The 16774-nt window shown below is 45.1% G+C and overlaps 1 protein-coding gene across 7 annotated transcripts in view; it reads right to left on the reverse strand.

Moving 5' to 3' along the window:
• Positions 1-16774, reverse strand: part of myo6a (myosin VIa) — a 60764-nt gene that overhangs the window by 2907 nt on the left and 41083 nt on the right. The window contains exons 20-35 of one of the 7 annotated variants that reach the window (XM_027026043.2): positions 16543-16636; positions 15739-15869; positions 15343-15420; positions 14682-14811; positions 14032-14122; positions 13544-13694; positions 12146-12354; positions 11549-11627; positions 9410-9570; positions 8971-9006; positions 8532-8567; positions 6760-6798; positions 5379-5482; positions 3780-3911; positions 2254-2280; positions 6-224 (exon numbers count right to left, since the gene is read on the reverse strand). In XM_027026043.2, the coding sequence (XP_026881844.2) occupies positions 6-224; positions 2254-2280; positions 3780-3911; positions 5379-5482; positions 6760-6798; positions 8532-8567; positions 8971-9006; positions 9410-9570; positions 11549-11627; positions 12146-12354; positions 13544-13694; positions 14032-14122; positions 14682-14811; positions 15343-15420; positions 15739-15869; positions 16543-16636 (1717 nt within the window). The remainder of the gene's footprint in view (positions 1-5; positions 225-2253; positions 2281-3779; positions 3912-5378; positions 5483-6759; positions 6799-8531; positions 8568-8970; positions 9007-9409; positions 9571-11548; positions 11628-12145; positions 12355-13543; positions 13695-14031; positions 14123-14681; positions 14812-15342; positions 15421-15738; positions 15870-16542; positions 16637-16774) is intronic. The other 6 variants (XM_035528903.1, XM_035528902.1, XM_035528904.1 and 3 more) reach the window with 6 other exon arrangements.

Genomic DNA, 16774 nt, shown 5'->3' on the forward strand with positions numbered 1-16774 from the left:
GGTACCTGCCACAAGTAGAATGGGGTGCTTCTCTGGATGCAGCTCCATCTGCCGGGCAATCCAGGGCCCGTCGAAGTGGGCATACCACCACCCCTTCTTCTTGTTCTCGGGGTCCTTGTACTGATCACTGGGCCGTACGAAGGGGATTCGGAAGTAGCGCTGCTGCCGGTTCTTCACAATCTCGTGCTGGCGGGGTGGGACAGGTGGCAATGCGTGGCGCTGGGCTACAGGGGACACAGGCGTGGTTATGTCGCAAGGCCTCGAGGGAGGTCACGCCTTAGCACTGCCAGGGTTCTGGGGACATTGGGGTCTCCGCCACTAGCTAAAGGTGTAATAGTGTAAGACGTGGCAGTGTTCATACAATCTCAAATAAATTGATTGTCTTTAGTCAATCCACTTATTTCACCCACTCTCTCTGTGTGTGTGTGCGCACACACACACACACACACACACACACACACACACACACACAACATGACTCTACAGTCACATAAAACTGTAAAGCATCATTTGTGTGCAGAGCCTTTGTTAAAAAGTGTAAAATCACTTCAACGGAACAAGAGAAATACAGGGTCGTCTCCTTCTCCTCCCCTTACAATTATCCTAGCCAGTAAAATGTCATGCCGTTTACCACTTCATTAATGATTTGACGGTGGTCATTAATTGAATTAGAGGCAGTTCTTTTTTGCACATAATGAGATAAATTCTCGAGGTGGACAGTCAGTCGGGGATAGAGCTACGTCATCAACACTCCGCTGCTCCTTTTCACCCCCTCCAACGAAGGCCTGAAAAATACCACATTTGCATATCCAAAAGGACAGGGCAACGAACATGGAAAATGGACAAGGGAATCAAAGACACACAGGAAAGAGATCGCGAGGAGAGAGGAGCCATCTTGGCGTGGCGAGCGTTTGCTCCACACTCTCCCTCCATCCGACACCACTGATTGGGCAACACCCAGACAGGGCTAGGGCTCTTGGGAAAGTTTGGCCCCGGAAAGAACCAATTAGGCCAGAAAAAGCCTTTTTGCATCAGTTTCTGCAGCATTTAAAGAAAGACTGCAGCATTTTATACCTTGAGTTCTTAATCTTCTCTGGACTTAGAAAAGAACTGAAAAAAAACCCCAAAACTGACTCGAAATGCACTTACAATAAATGCCTAAAGGCAGGTAATAAGGAAGCTTTGCTCCTTTGGCTTTAGTATAATTTCTAGATATGATGAAACATTTTCATCTGTGTTAACCGACCACGCAGTGCAGATGTGGTTGGTAGAGATTAGGCAGAAAAACAGTAGTTTTCCCTAAACAAATAACTGCTGCCAGACCTGATTGTCTCAAAGCCTCCAAGAAACGTGAGCTTCATTCTTATGGGTTTCGGTTTGTCCCGGAGCTCTCCATCAGGCTGCTGTGCTGACCAGCAAATCAAATTGGCTAATTTCTAACCTAGATAGAGGAGATCCATGGCACACTTGGTAATCAGCGCTCGATTATGAATGTCTGCACAGATCTTCGGCTTTGTGCTTTTATACGAAGCCAATTACAATGTTTCGCTTTCAATTGCTCAGCACACTTCTCTTCCATTAAACATAGCCACAATGAGAGCATCCACACTCAATTTAATCAAATCAAGATTGTGTTCCCACCCTTTCTCAGGTTCATAAACCCATTATGCTTCTGTCAGGATCAATCGATCCAACCATGATGGGTGGACAGGTCCCTTTACATCTACCACTATGAGTCTTGTTCAGAAAATGGCTACTTGCTTTAGAACGCCTATGCACACCTACTTATGTAATCAATGCTGCCAAAACGATATGCCATCTCTTTTATGCACATTCACTTTCTTTTACAACTTATTTTTTTTATAATAACTCCATTCCTATATAAGAATATACTTTTATATTTTTATATTTTTATATTTTTAAAACAGCCTCGGTATTCCTCATGTATTAGATGGGGGAGTGATAACTGTTCTTTTCGTTATGACTTAAAGCTCTTATGACTCTCTTATGAATCCCTTATGAATCCCATATCCCATATGAACAAATTGCAGCAGAATGCTTTTGGGAGGGTACGGGGATTTTGGGAGGGAAAGGATGGGTGGGTGTTTGGATAGGTGAGGAGAGTAGGGGACATGCACCCAAAGTGCAGACTGTATGCCAAAGCAGAGGAAAGTAAAATGAAACTCAGAGCTGTTAAAAGTACCATGAAGCCCAACTGTTAGTGTTGTTATGTTACTGTCAAGGGCCACTTACAGACTTCTCTTGCATGCAGGGCACGATCTGCAAACAAAGGAGTCAGCTGTTACATACTGCCATCTTCACATGTCAGGCATTTTTCAGAAAAAAGTGCTTCATGAGAATCAAACAACCAAATGGTTGAAAACAACCATCAACATGTATTTATTTTTATTAAGCATGGGAATAAGAGATTAGCCTTCATTCCAAAAAAGAGCTTGGGTCAAAGCCAGACTGTGAACTGAATGGGTATCTTAAGAGCAGAGCTGAAAGAGAGAGAGTGAGAGGCAGAGCGTGAGAGGTAAATAAAAAGAGATAGCGTGGAAGAGAGAGAAACGAAAGAAAATGAGATGGGGAAAGAAAGTGGAACTGAGGGAAGGAGAGAGAAGAGGGAAGGAGAGAGAGAGAGAGAGAGAGAGAGAGAGAGAGAGGGGCTTATCGAATGCCATGCAGCATGCCTCTGCTGGGTTCGCGGGACCTTGGGCTGAGTGGACCTTTCCTCTCTACTGAACATTATGGCCCACAAGGCCCTATTATCTGTTCTGCGTCCTCTCACGTGCAGCTGCGCTCAGCTAATGACTAAATGCAGAGCCCCACCCATGTGGCCCACACCACGCAACCGTGGCCGATCGCCAGGCGGGCGCGCAGCAGTGAGCGCCCGCCGCATCTTTGTCACCATGGTGACTCTCGGCAACAGGGACAGAAGTGCAGGTGTTTATCGGGTGCAGCCTGCTCCCATTCTCTGACAGTGATGCCCATTCACATGAGCCCTCGCATTTGACCGAATGCCGCCTTCCGCAGATGGGCTTTTTTGGCCTTTTTTTCCTGTCTAAATGGTGTACTGTTATTTTGCTGGCTGTTCGAGGTTATGAAACACAAACCTGAACAAAACACATATGTGGCGGTATTAGCGCTGATATGGGTGTGTCATTCGGGTCGCTTTTTTGCCTGTGTCATCACCGTCATAGTCCTGGCAAAAGCATGCATGCACACTCCACAGTAGTAACACAGGGAGGATGCAGGTGCGATAGGATGACATATGGGCATCACTCGGAGGTTCAGGGTACAGAGATGAAAAGAACACTCGGTCGTGGTGACAGATACTGCTTCCCATTTTCTCTGAAACTTTCAAAGATGAAATGAGGAGAAAAAATGGCAGGGCACATGAGCACACATGCACACAATCACATGCACATACACACAAGCATGCACACACCCACGCACCTACACGTACACACGGACCGCTTCCTGGGCCACCTCCTCCTTAAAGAGAATGCAGCTTGCATGCGCATGCACACACATACACAAGTGTTCTTTTACACTTTCTCATGCAGAACGCAACGAACCCTCCTAAGTATCACGAATGCTGCTGGAAGCATTGGCATTCAGTGGATGACGTTGTGGAGCATCGAGTCGGAAGTGATTGCTACCCTGCTGCTCCGAAAAGCAATTAACTAGGTGTATCAAGTGGGAAAGCGCTTCCTACACCACTAAGCAGGGCCATGGGGCACAGAGAACCCCCCAGGGGAAAACACCGCTCTTACCATAGTCCGTGATCGATTTGGGAGCCCTCTGGTTGGCTTCTGTGTTGCGCTTTTTGTTCTTGGACTTCCAAGCATGGTAGACCTTCAGCCTGCGGTGGAATTCTTCGCGGCAGGCTGCCAGCAACTCAATGTCTGCAGAAGTGAAGGGAGGGGTGAGATGGGAGGGGAGATGGATCAGACAATGTGCAAACGGAGCTTTTGCTGTCTGGAAAAGGTCAAACACAGGAGAGAGAGAAGAAAGACACAAAAAAAGGCATGTGGAAAGAGCCAGGGAGAGATAGAGAGAGAGAGCCTAACCACCAGATGCATGGAGGGAGAAGTGCGTTGAGACATGAATCTATATCTTTGCTGCTCACTGGGCTGGATCCCGTCACTCTCATGGTTTCGACAGAAAAAGCCTTTTTGTATCCACTACCACACATTTTAAAAGAATACTGTAGCATTTTGCAACTTCACCAGCTCTTAACCTGACCTGTACTTAGAAACCCACAGACTAAATGCACTTATAATAATAACTAGGATAAGCTATACATCATACATTTTTGCTGCTCTCTACATTTGAACCTGTCTATTCCAAGACTGAGCAGATTAGGATTATTTTTAGTGTGGGATGTTTTTTTAAACTGGGTCTCCTCTCTGTCAAAGACAGCACCATCCAAGACATAAGCCCCCAACTGCCTGTATCTTCTTAACACAAGAGCCAGCCTCAGTTAAAACCCAGCTCTTAACACGAGAGCTAAAAGTTCCATGGGTGAAAAAGTAAGCGAAAAGAATTCTAGATTCCAAAGGTAGCAGAAATACATTCTTCCAGAAAGCCTCTAGCAATAATATACCTGATGATAACAACCTTTAACTCAAGCTTACTAGTGATGACAAGCTCTAAAAACAAAACAAAGCAAAGAAAAAAAAAAAGATGTGTTTTGCTGGTCTATCCCTTGTTGCCATGGGCTACCGTCAGGCAGTTTTTTTCCCCTCTGCCTTCAGCTATTGCAGCCCACGAAGGGCAAGAGTACTGCAGCAGAACAAGCCAGTCTCTCCGCCTCCACCCTAATAAAGCTTTATTAGCCATGCCTGCTAACCCAGGATAAGGCACCTAATGCTCAGGTACATCAGGAGCGTCTCTCTGGAGACAGGTGCCATGGCCATACATCACGCATGCAGAGGACCATGCTATTTGGGGAGGGGGCGGGGCTCTGCGCTCCCGAGGCAGCGATGGGTGTAGCTGCCGTTATATTCTGATCCACCTACTCCCGTGAAAGGGCGGAGCCTGCATTCAGAACACAATTAAACCCAAGATGTTCTTTGTGCTAGAGAAGAGAGCTCTTCAAATCCAGCCTCTGCATTTTTTATATCCTAACCATATGGAGTATATAGATGGATATTTTGATGCAGTGCTAGCAAAGAGAGGCAGAACATCAACCTCAGCCAATCAGATCTCATTCCACCATTACTCAAAGTTGCGATGGAAGCCTTGCGGGAAAATCTGCCTCCCACACGCTGGTACAAACCCAGTCATCAGACTGCGAACTGGCAGATAGGGGAACAGCTTTCAAATGAAAAGTCTTTTGAACAGGCATTAATTTGGTGTCAGCGTCTCACCACAAGACGTGTTGATGGCATCACGGAGCTCGGCGTACTTCCACTTGCTGAGCTCGTACTTCTTGACGCCAGCTGCGGCCTTCGTAGCTTGCACCTGTGGGCCCCTGCCATCCCAGGACAGGAACAAAAAATAAAAGAAGTGTTTAGACCTGGTGAGAAATGGTGCTTCTGAAGTAGAAGGTAACTCAAGAGGCAGCTATATAAGCTGATGCCAAAAAGGAATGAAGAAGAGGATTAGCGAGTCACCTTAAGCCAGACAGAAAAAGAAAAATGACCCTAGAACACACACAGACGATATCAGCAGAATAACTTGGCTAGGAGCGAATGGCGGTCATGGCTGGTCAGAAGTGGATGGAGTGGTTTGCTGATTGGATGATTATGATGATTTGCACTTACTAGAGGTGTGCGGTCACCTCATTTACCCTTGCGATTATAGCACAAGGAGAAAATAAATGCTCATGTGCATGCACACACACACACACACACACACACACACACACACACACACACACACACACACACACAGGTGCGCTCCCACATCCGCCCTTCCTGTTACATGTGATTGTAAAAAATGTCAGCAGAATTACATATCTGCATAAATCCACCAAGCCTCAAATTATACTGAACTGCCTTTATAATACTTAAGATGTCCAGGAGAGGAGAGGTGAGGAGATGAGAGGATGACCTGGCACTTCTCCCTGCTATGGCTGTGAGCTCCACCAAAGCTTGGTTGTCCTGGGGATTAGCACTGTAGCCACTTGCTAAGGTTACTCATTCAGTTATTTTAAATGCAACAGGAACCAAAACTAAAACCCAACCAAAAAAAAAAAAGAAAAATCTAAATACATTTGCTGCACCTTCCAAAGCAACAGATACAGCCCAGGAGAGAGATGGAGCCTAGCACTTTATGACCACCTCTGGAGTTAACACACTATGCTGCTACATCCTAACAATCTAATGCAGAATCTGTTGTCGTGGAGATGAGAAGCCATTCTCCTCAGTGGGAGTGGACACCATGCAGGGAAACAATTGGAGCTGCTCACTTTCATCCTTCAGTTCCCGGTAGGGAATAGGAACTAAACCTCATTTGAAATGACTCCCGGAAATCAATGACAACAAGCAGACTGGTCATACTGTAATTGCCTCAACCAATATTACAGCACCAATTAATCAAGAACAATTAATTTGGTTCAATTAGCTGATGAATTAATGAATTAAATGTCATGATGGGGACATTGTCCTTGGGTTGGAATTCAGTTGAAGATTACTGGAATTACTGAATTAACCTGAATTAAGGTCTAATCTCCTTTGTTTGTTTGTGAGAGAGTGTTGAAGACTGTAGTCAGGAGTCTCTCGGGTCGACCCGAGTCTCTCCACCCACCTAGCCAGCAGATCGGACATTTCCTGAGCCATCTCTTCCCTAAAGGACACGGGGGGTGTAGCGAGCACACACACACACACACACACACACACACACACACACACAGGCAAATGTGCACAAGCACGTGCACACACACACACACACACACACACACGCACGCACACACACACGTACGTTAGAAAATCACTCTTCCAAAAGAAACCCACATAGTTCATTGTGCATACATTAATCCACTTCATAGTACTCCTGATGATTTACAAAAGATTAAAATGTTTTTTTTCTAATTTTTTTTCTAGTCTTTTTTCCATTTACATTTTCCCTCATTTTATCCCATTTTTTTTCTCCCAACTTAGTCACCGTTCCTATTCCCAACTAACTAGCTTACCTCCCAGTCATACACCAACTGCCACTTGTCAGAAAGAATAAACAGATACAACTGGCTATTGTTACAGTAACTGACAGGCTGATCACCCAGACAGTAGCACCAATATGCTGCCTTGGACTCCCAGCCGTTGCTGTGGCATCAAAATTGCTCCTGCTGTCCAACCCATGAGTAATTTCTGAGTAAAAATGTCATGTGGGTATGAAGAACATCTGCTGCATAGCTGTGTTACATCTTATTTTTGTGTGCGGGTTTGTTTGTACGTATGTAATTTGGTGGCTTAGTCTGGAACAGTAAACTGTAAATAAAGCTAATCTATATAGTTAAAGTGTAGAATGGCAGCTTTTATTTTAATGGTATTTTTATTGGCAGAACCATTTAGGAATAGCTATTTTCTTATACAGCCCACTCACCTAGTCTAAGGGCTCATATATATATATATATATATATATATATATATATATATATATATATATATATATATATATATATATATATATATATATATATATATATATATATAAAAGACTTTAGACCCAGAACCCCCTAATCCTGTTCTTTTATTTATGAAGAAGCGATGGCATTAACGAAGCTAGGAAGGATCTCTCTGTCTCTGTGTGTGTGTGTGTGTGTGTGAGAGACAAAGAGAGATTCTCAGCAGGCCTGGTGCTTTGAGAGTGTAATCCTTCATTAGTGATGACACAGCACATCAGCAAGACACTGAAGGACATGGAGATGCCCTGTCCAGGGAACACGCTCATGCTACCCTTCAGAGCTGGATAACACACAGTGTAGGATGTTCTCTCTCTCTCTCTCTCTCTCTCTCTCTCTCTCTCTGTGTGTGTGTGTGGGTGTGTGTGTCTGTCTGTCTGTCTGTGTGTGTGTCAGTCAGAATGACATGGAGATGCCCTTCTGAGCTTGATCACACACAGCAAAGGACATTCTAAGTAGTGTGTGTGTGTGTGTGTGTGTGTGTGTGTGTGTGTGTGTGTGTGTGTGTGTGTGCGCACGCGCGCTTACAAGATAGAAAGAGAATGTAATGTATTCAAGTAATGTATTCAAGTTAAGACCTATGTTATGTTAATATGGATTCTGTGTGCATGGTGTGTTTGTGTGAATTTGGCATGATGATATTATAATGTAATTTGACCATTGAGGGTTTGAGGTTACCGGAGTTACAGCAGTATGGTGTTTGGATTACCCATCAGCAGAGTAGCACAACATTTGGCATAGATATACAATACAGGACCTTTCCATTGGTTATCACTTCTGCAGTTGTGTAGCCAATTTCGATCCGATCTAGTTTTCGGTCTCATAACATAGTTGGGTATCTTAAAATTCACGGTGGCTAAATGAGTTGAAGAGATATGGTAATGAGGTCATAACCTACATGGTAAGGCTCTTCAGTTTTTGTGGTGAAGGAAAACTGTAAAAATGGGGGAGAACAGGATTAAACAGAGCTCATTCAGATGGAATCTCAACTAGGGAAAAAGGTGATTCCTTCTCCAGCACTTCCATGATTTTGGTTTAATTATTGAAATCATTTGCCATTAATGCAAAGTCTGGAGATGGGAAATTTACGAGGAAAATTGGCTTGAACATGTGACTCTACTGATTGTGTGCTTGATCACAGGGTTTTTTATTTATGCTCATGCTGATGTTTAATAGGTAAATTACTATATGACTGGGTTAACAGCTATACATTAGCATGAAGCACTAAGGTGCTCTGGACTGGCTGATTGCAGAAGCATGCTGGGTCGTGGGCTTGTGGGGTCAGGGTTAGGGTCAGGTTGCGGGTCAAAAGACAAATAGGATGTTCTGGGTCTTACTTCACACTCTCGGGGGATGATGGAGCACTGCCATTACTGAGTGAAGAGAGAGGAAGAAGAGAGAGATAGCAGTTTAAAAAGTTCTTCAAAGAGATGAAGAGTCGTCCCAACCCAGAGAGCGATCAGTAGTAGGGTCGGCCAAATCTCACTCTCACTTTACCTCCTTCATAATGAAGAAAATTTATGATTTTGCCACAAGTACAATTATGTTCTCATTACACACTTGCAGGGCAGACACTAGCTGCATAAGATCATAGTAAAGCATCGAGGCAGCTAGGGGAGAAATTCAATTTTCTGCAATACTGCAGTATAAGCCATATGCTGAACAGATTTAGGACATTGTAGAATTCAACTTGTGTGCGCGCGTTTGCGAGTGTGTGTGTGTGTGTGTGTGTGTGTGTGTGTGTGTGTGTGTGTGTGTGTGTGTGTGTGTGTACACCTTCGGAGTGCAGCTTCCAACTGTGTCTCCTCTGGAATAAGCTCCGCCTCACTCTGAGCTATTCGCAGAGCCAGCTCTCGGTCCCGCCTCTCTTGCTCCAGCACCGCCTGCCGGGCTGCCTCCTCCTCTCGCTCCACCTCAAGCTGCTGTTCCATCTCCTCCTACCGAAGCAGAGCCAATCCTGTTACATTACTCAGAAAGTAATTACGCCAATACTATGATCACACAACAAGAATGACTTCAGTTCAAGCGGATCCATAACGCCAACCTTAAAAGAACAGCACCGCATTCTGCTACACTGCACATGGCACACGGCACATCTCTGGTATTTCAATTCAGAGCCCACCATTTTAAATCTCACAATCTGACCAACTCAGGTTGGCTGTTCAGGTTCTGAAATGTGGTGACGGTCCCATGGTGCAGCATACATTTACCCCTGCAGGCTCTAACAGTGAAATCTCCGTCAATTTGTAACCAGAGTAGATGTGTGGTCTCGTGCGTGTGGACTGAGGGGCTTTGGGTTGCAGGGGGGAGGGAGCAGTGGACCGTGAGTGTTCAGTGGACTCTGAAAGGTTTTACTGACGGTGAGAGAGAGACTGAAATGTGCACTCTACTGGCACAAGTTCTTCATCACCTGTAGCCTTTTCCACAGAACCTGCTGCCATCCACACAGTGATAACTCCTGAGCCAGGTTAGAGTGGAAACTCAGCACAGGACCTGAGAGGGAACCACTTCATAACCACTGACAACCCTAGTGCTGGCCGGACAGGGTGTTCTAGTTCATGGAAGAGCCCTTAGTCCAAGTTACCTTCATCACTACAGTATATCAACTCGCCTCTAGAATGTGTTCTCTCTCTCTCTCTCTCTCTCTCTCTCTCTCTCTCTCTCGTAGCCCATGACTCAGCTGGCTATGAACTTTGCAAATAAATGAGTGATGAATGATGGAATGAATGAATGAGGGAGTGACTGACCACCAGTCTGTGCTTTTCCTCTCTTTTTTTCTAAGTTCTCATCTATAAGTCCATCATATCCCATGAGTGCAGACTAGATCTTTTCCTTTCCATTTTGTCCATGTATCTACTTCACTCTCTGTATCTCATCATCTGCCACGCCATACTGCAGGCCAGATGATTGGTAAGGTAATGAGGTAATGCACGAGGTCACAGTTCAGTGCTATATTTAAATGTTAGCATCCATGCAGGCTGCATTTAAGACTGCAGTTAAGGGGTACATAAAACTCTAAGCCTGTCTAATGTTTTAAAATAGCACTAGAGGAGGAGCTGTTCTCCCTGCCAGCGCAACTGCGAGTGGGAATGTTCCAGCTTGAACCTGAGGTGAGAACTCTTAATTTGCTACAGCTCTCTCCAGTGCTTGTTTAGAAAGTCCTGAGGATACTGGAGTGTGTATGTGTGTAGGTGTGTGTGGAACAGGAGAATGCTGATCCCCAGAGAAACAAAGAAGGAGAGAGTGAGCGAGAAAGAGGAGAGGAGAGAGAGAGAGAGAGAGATGGGTGCCTGAGGCTGTGTGTCTTAAGACAGAACCTCTGATCAGATGGACCACACATGGTCTATTCTGAAGAAGGCTTTTCTACATAGAGGAAAGCAGATGCTACAGAAAAGAAAGAGAAGTTGCTTAGAAGATTTACATTTAGTTATATTTCATTTTCTTGGGGGACTTTTAATTTTTGGGTTTCTCTTAAAATATTTCTGCATTATAGTCATAGTTTCAACAATCACAGAATATGCCATACATCTGCATTTCGCACATTTTAATTTTTTCAGATAGTTCTAAGGACAGTGATTATTATTGTCATTTTGTTGAATATTTTTTTGTTGCTTTTGATTCATTGCATTTTTCATCAGGCTATTAAAATGTGTTTTTTTTTTCCTCTAATATATTGAAAACTGTGTTTCAGATTTTAATGGTTTCACAATATAATTTACATTTCCACAATCAGCTTGGAGACAGACTGTAAGGAACAGAGAGCAAACACAAGATGTGGGGAGAGAGAGAGAAAAAAGCAGAATTATAGATGGGTTTTAATAGAGAGGGGGTGGTAGATGTGTTGGAGAGTGCTGGGAGCTGGGGTCACGCACTGGGCATGAGGCCCCACCCACCAGTGATGTTGCACTGGCTCACCTGCAATCGCCATTCCTCTTCCTCTTGCCTCTTCCTTGACTCTTCCTCCTGCTTCCTCTTCAGCTCCATCTCCGCTTTCCTGGGGCGGGGGGGGGTGAGAACGTGAACGAGTGGAAAAATAGGGGGAAGGGGGCAGATGGTAAGGAGAGAAAGAGGGAGGGAGAGAGTGAGCAAGCAAACAAGTGAATGAGCAGAGGCGTGCCAAGTGTCTTTAGTGGAGATGGCACTCTATGTTCCATAAGCAGACTGATGTACAAGCAAGATCAGTTAGAGAGAGCGAGAGAGAGAGAGAGACCTTCTCCAGCATTTCCCCATCATTCCACTGATCAATCCCACTGTGATCAATAAGCCGTGTGACTTGCCTTCTCAAAAGCCATTTGCTCTGCCCTCGCACCCATTACGTGACTTTATTAATAAACTCGTCGTGCCACTTCACTCCAGCTCCTACTGCTCAGAATTTTGAGAAAGAGACATGGACGATGGGACCAGATAAAGACAGAGGACACACACACACACACACACACACACACACACAGCACGCCAACCCCCCACATGGACCTGTTTTTTCATTCTCTGTCCCTGCCCCCCTGCTCTTACAGGCGTCTCTCCTCCTCTTCCTGCTTGCGCCGCCTCTCTTCCTCCTCCCTCCTCTTCTTCTCATGCTCCATCTCCTCCTGGATGCGGCGCAGTCTCTCACGCTCCTCTTCCTCCTGTCTCTGCCTCTGCATGGTGGAAAGAAGCTGCTCGGAGCGCCTCACTAATGCCTGGTGCTCCACGTCCATCTCCACCCGGCTCATGACCGTAGCCTAGCCAGGGCCAAAAAACAGCGACTTTCAATAAAATACACATACACATGCACACAAATAAAGACACACATGCAAGCATGCATAAACATACACCCTCACACACACACCCACACACATACTCACGCATGCAAACAGAATCATATGCACTCTCTTGCACACTTTTTGTAACACTGTAACATTGCTGTTTGAATACCATGGAACCAGACATTTTTAAAAAATCTAAATGGCTGAAAAACAAAAATGTATGCATATGCAATATGCACAACTCCACTGTCTCTCAAAGGCATGGCCAAACCCAAAAGCGTCCATCTCTGAAACCACACCTCAGGGCCATATCTCCAACTCCTACCTCAGTGCTATATCTGAGGCCTCTCTGTCCCACACGCCATCAAAAACCCAGCCCCATCCTGCAGACAGCACCTCAGCACCTTGGGCCCTGCTCACCTCGTTGGCCTATCTATATTCCTATCTGAGTGCCAGTCATGGTTACCTAGCACTGTAAGCTATCGATTTGAATGTTAAGAGTCAGCAGCCAATGAGACAAAGATGCAAGGGTCGGTAAATATGCATCAGCAGCTGCTGAGATGACAGCACCCCGGCCACTCGGTGAGCCGGGGAGTGCTAGAAAATTTGAGGGAATGTATGGCACCACTTTTAGAGGACACTATATATGTGCCTTCCTTAACAAAAGGTCAATGAGCAGACCCAAAGTTCTCACATTTCTCAGAGTAATGGTGTGGGAGTAACCTGTGCTACTGTCATCATATATGAGGGAAAGACAAACAAATGACAATGGGATGGTGCTAATGAGCAGTTCATGAAACAACCATTATAACACTGACCTCCATGTATGTACTTTAAAGGGTCACTTTTTAAAATGTAAAAAATGCATGGCTAAACACATATGCTGGATCAACCGCATTGAGTTTCATTACTTGAGTTGAAGTTCCTCTTCCATGAATGCAGATTTCATCATTCACCTATATGAACATATGCATCTCTTAATTATGCACAAGCTTGGCCATTATTGACATGGAAGGAGATGGAATGAGCTGGGCCTCTTCAGACCTCACCCTGCATGAGAATCTGGCTAGTTCAGATATGCTGGAAGAACCTGACCACTCTAGAACAAGCATGTGCATCACACATGTCAACGCACACACAGATGCCAGAGCAGGTGTACAGGCACCTTGATCCGGAGCGTGAGGGCATCGATGGAGGTGTCCAGATCCTGGATCTGTTTGCTCATTTCCTGCTTGCCTTCCTTGAGGCCAGACGCCACCTTGTTAAACGTGTCCATCCTCTTCTTCAGGTTCCGTACCTTCACCAGACTGTCGATGCTGTAACAGACACATACATACAAACATACACACACAGATGCACACACAGGAAGGATTATCAAACCACTGCATCTGCCACCAGCCCACAGGTGACCCTGTCCTGATGACACTCCACCCCAGCAGTCTTTAGTTCTTTGACCTGGTAATTTGTTGGATCTGGTAGAACAATGTTCTGTTCCCACAACATTCTAGCCAACACCACAGTTCTATTACTTATTATGTTCTTTCTTGAAAAGACAACCTTGGCTAATAGGTTGTAGACCATGAGTACACAAGTTCTTGCCACTGTGGGATGTAAAATGTGAGTTGTCACCCGTTTCCTTCGAAGAACGCTCACCGTGGTTTGTGCTTTCGCTTACACAGCCACATGCGCACAGTCTTCTGCATCTGGATACAGGCACTAGCCCTGTACAGGATCTTGTATTTCACTGGGATGGAGGGAGGGAGAGAAAAAGATTTGGATAAGGCAAAAATTTGGATAAGGCAACAAACGCTACTAAAAGCTCCTCAACCAAATTGTACTGCTTCAAACACTGGAAAACAAGTTCTCTCTGTGTGTGTGTGTGTGTGCGTGTGTGTTGATGATGACAACCTACAAGATCACTTCAGGAAGAGGCTGTTCTTGCATCATGCATGTTAAATGAGTATGAATGGCACACTGGCTGGCCCTATACTCTTATACCTTCAGACAGTTCATAATCAACAGCAGACACAACTCACACTGCCGACAGAAAAAAGATTAGACTGATGTGCTAAAACAGCTGAAAATGCCCCAGGGGTGCAAACATTAATCAAACTTCCTGGGTCATAGTGCGTTTCAGCCAAAATGTCCAAGCAAGAAAGCAATGGTTCACTCAGCCTATCCAGTAACTAGAAGTGGAAACGGGACCCTTGGAAAATAAACTGATACAGGGTGCAACTCATCTCCAGGCACGTCTGCAAGTGTGTTGGCACAAGGCCAGCGAGAGGAGGCCATGCGTTACGTACACTTTATGACGGACAGTGCGCACCACTGGACCTTCTTCCAGCGGCTGCATATCAGCCACTTGTTGACGCGCTTCACCAGCTCAGCCAGGTGATCTGGATCAGACTTCATGATCTGGTCAAACTCCGCAAACTGACGAGAGGGTAGGGCGCAGAGACACGGGTGGCAAAGGCACAGGCAAGGGAAAGGAAGAAAGAAAGGAAGACAGTATTGTTTCTTTTTCCTTGTGAATTGTTTAGTTTAATTGAATTGTTTAGGTCTCTCTCTCTCTTATATATATATATATATATATATATATATATATATATATATATATATATATATATATATATATATATATATATATATATAATAGAGAGAGAGAGAGAGAGAGAGAGAGAGAGAGAGAGAGAGAGAGAGAGAGAGAGAGAGAGAGAGAGAGAGAGAGAGAGAGAGAGAGAGAGAGACCCATCACAGAACCCTTCCAACACATTCAATTGCCTCCTTATCACAGGTAAATTATTCACTGAAAATGCCATCTGGTACTTCTGGTAAACTATCCAGATCCAATTGCTCCCATTGTGATGAAGGCATTACTAGCTGATGTTCCTCTGCTGGAAAGAAATGGTTCTCTCTTTATTGCATGGCCATATCGGCCTGACGGCAGTCGATACAGGAGCTCACCTTCCCTGGTCTGAAGAAGACTCGAGTGAGGCCAAACTTGTAGTCATTCTCATTCAGTCCCAAAGCTTTGAACAATGCCTGCAGTGGAGTCAGAGGTGGGACGGGACAGCAGAACCAGACTTCAACAACATGCATGAAACATTTCAGCCACATTTCATGCTGACAAGAAAAAGATGCAGCTTGAATCTCACTGATAACACATCCACTGTATGACTGACTCTGGTCAACAAGGGATTTATATTCACTTCTGTCCTTGGCCACTCAGTGTCAGATGGAACAGAACCTTAGGAGCGCTTACAATGCTGAGAGCCGTGCTGAAATGAATGGTTTCTCACGGAAGTGGCAGCTCGCCCACGGCATTTGTGGAGCTGCCGGCATCTGCAGCGGCGGACTGACCTTGCAAAAGAGCCGCGGGTCCAGACGCGTCAGCTTGGGTGGCATATACTGCTTGTACATGTTGTAGAGCTCGTGGAAGGGTGCGCGGGATGGGAAGCCACCCTGCATCAGGTCCAGGACTGACACCATCCCTGCGCAAGAGGCAATGCGAGACACAGCCAACCCCCATTAAACCCTGAGGGTTACCAGGGCCAAGGAGCTGCAGGCCCCGCCCACAACAGCTCTGTTACTAAGGAACCTGGACTTATGGGCATCACACTCATGGAGCGCTTCAGTGCAAGGACTACTGATCTGAGGTCAGATTGCCCTTGCCCATATAGTTTCTGAAAGCTTGAAGCTACCAACAACGCATCTCACGAGGGGGTAGAAAAAATAGTTTTTATAACATTTACAATACTGCTTACAGCAACAGTCAGGAGGTTAACTTAGCTAAGCTAAATGGACTTTAAAAGGAATCAATGTCAACATTCTCTGACTATGCACTTCAGTAAAGAAGGCCGTCTGGGAATAAAGCTGGAAGGCAGAACCAGCCTCTTGGTTAAAGAAAAATAAAAAAAATAACAGTTTTTTTTCAGTGTCAATAAAAGTAAAAAACAAACGCTTAGCAGGGCTTTCATTTGAAAAAACAGCCAAATTATTTTGTTGTCAATGAGGTATGTTACGAGGCATCTAGGCACTGCCTTTAGGAGTCAAGAGTGTGTGAAGACTGTGTAATTAGTAAAGCATGGTACGCATGCGCTACGTGCAAGCAAAAGAAGTAACTTTGTGGACTGGCAGCAGGTGTAAGATGACGACCTCACTGACCTGAGCACTGGAGTTGGGAGAGGATCTGCGTGCCCTCAAACTGGTGGCTCACCATCTTCAAATTCGGCTTCACACAGCGGATAAAACTGGAGCCCTGGGGGAGGACAACGGACCGGAAGATAATACAGGAACCGGCTACATTAACCACATCAGTTAATTGCTGACATTTACTGCATCTTAGCTACAGTTAATGCTAATGAGTTTATGCTAATCTGATTGCAACTGATACATT

Source organism: Electrophorus electricus, chromosome 8, assembly GCF_013358815.1.
Source record: "Electrophorus electricus isolate fEleEle1 chromosome 8, fEleEle1.pri, whole genome shotgun sequence".
Lineage (NCBI taxonomy): Eukaryota > Metazoa > Chordata > Actinopteri > Gymnotiformes > Gymnotidae > Electrophorus > Electrophorus electricus.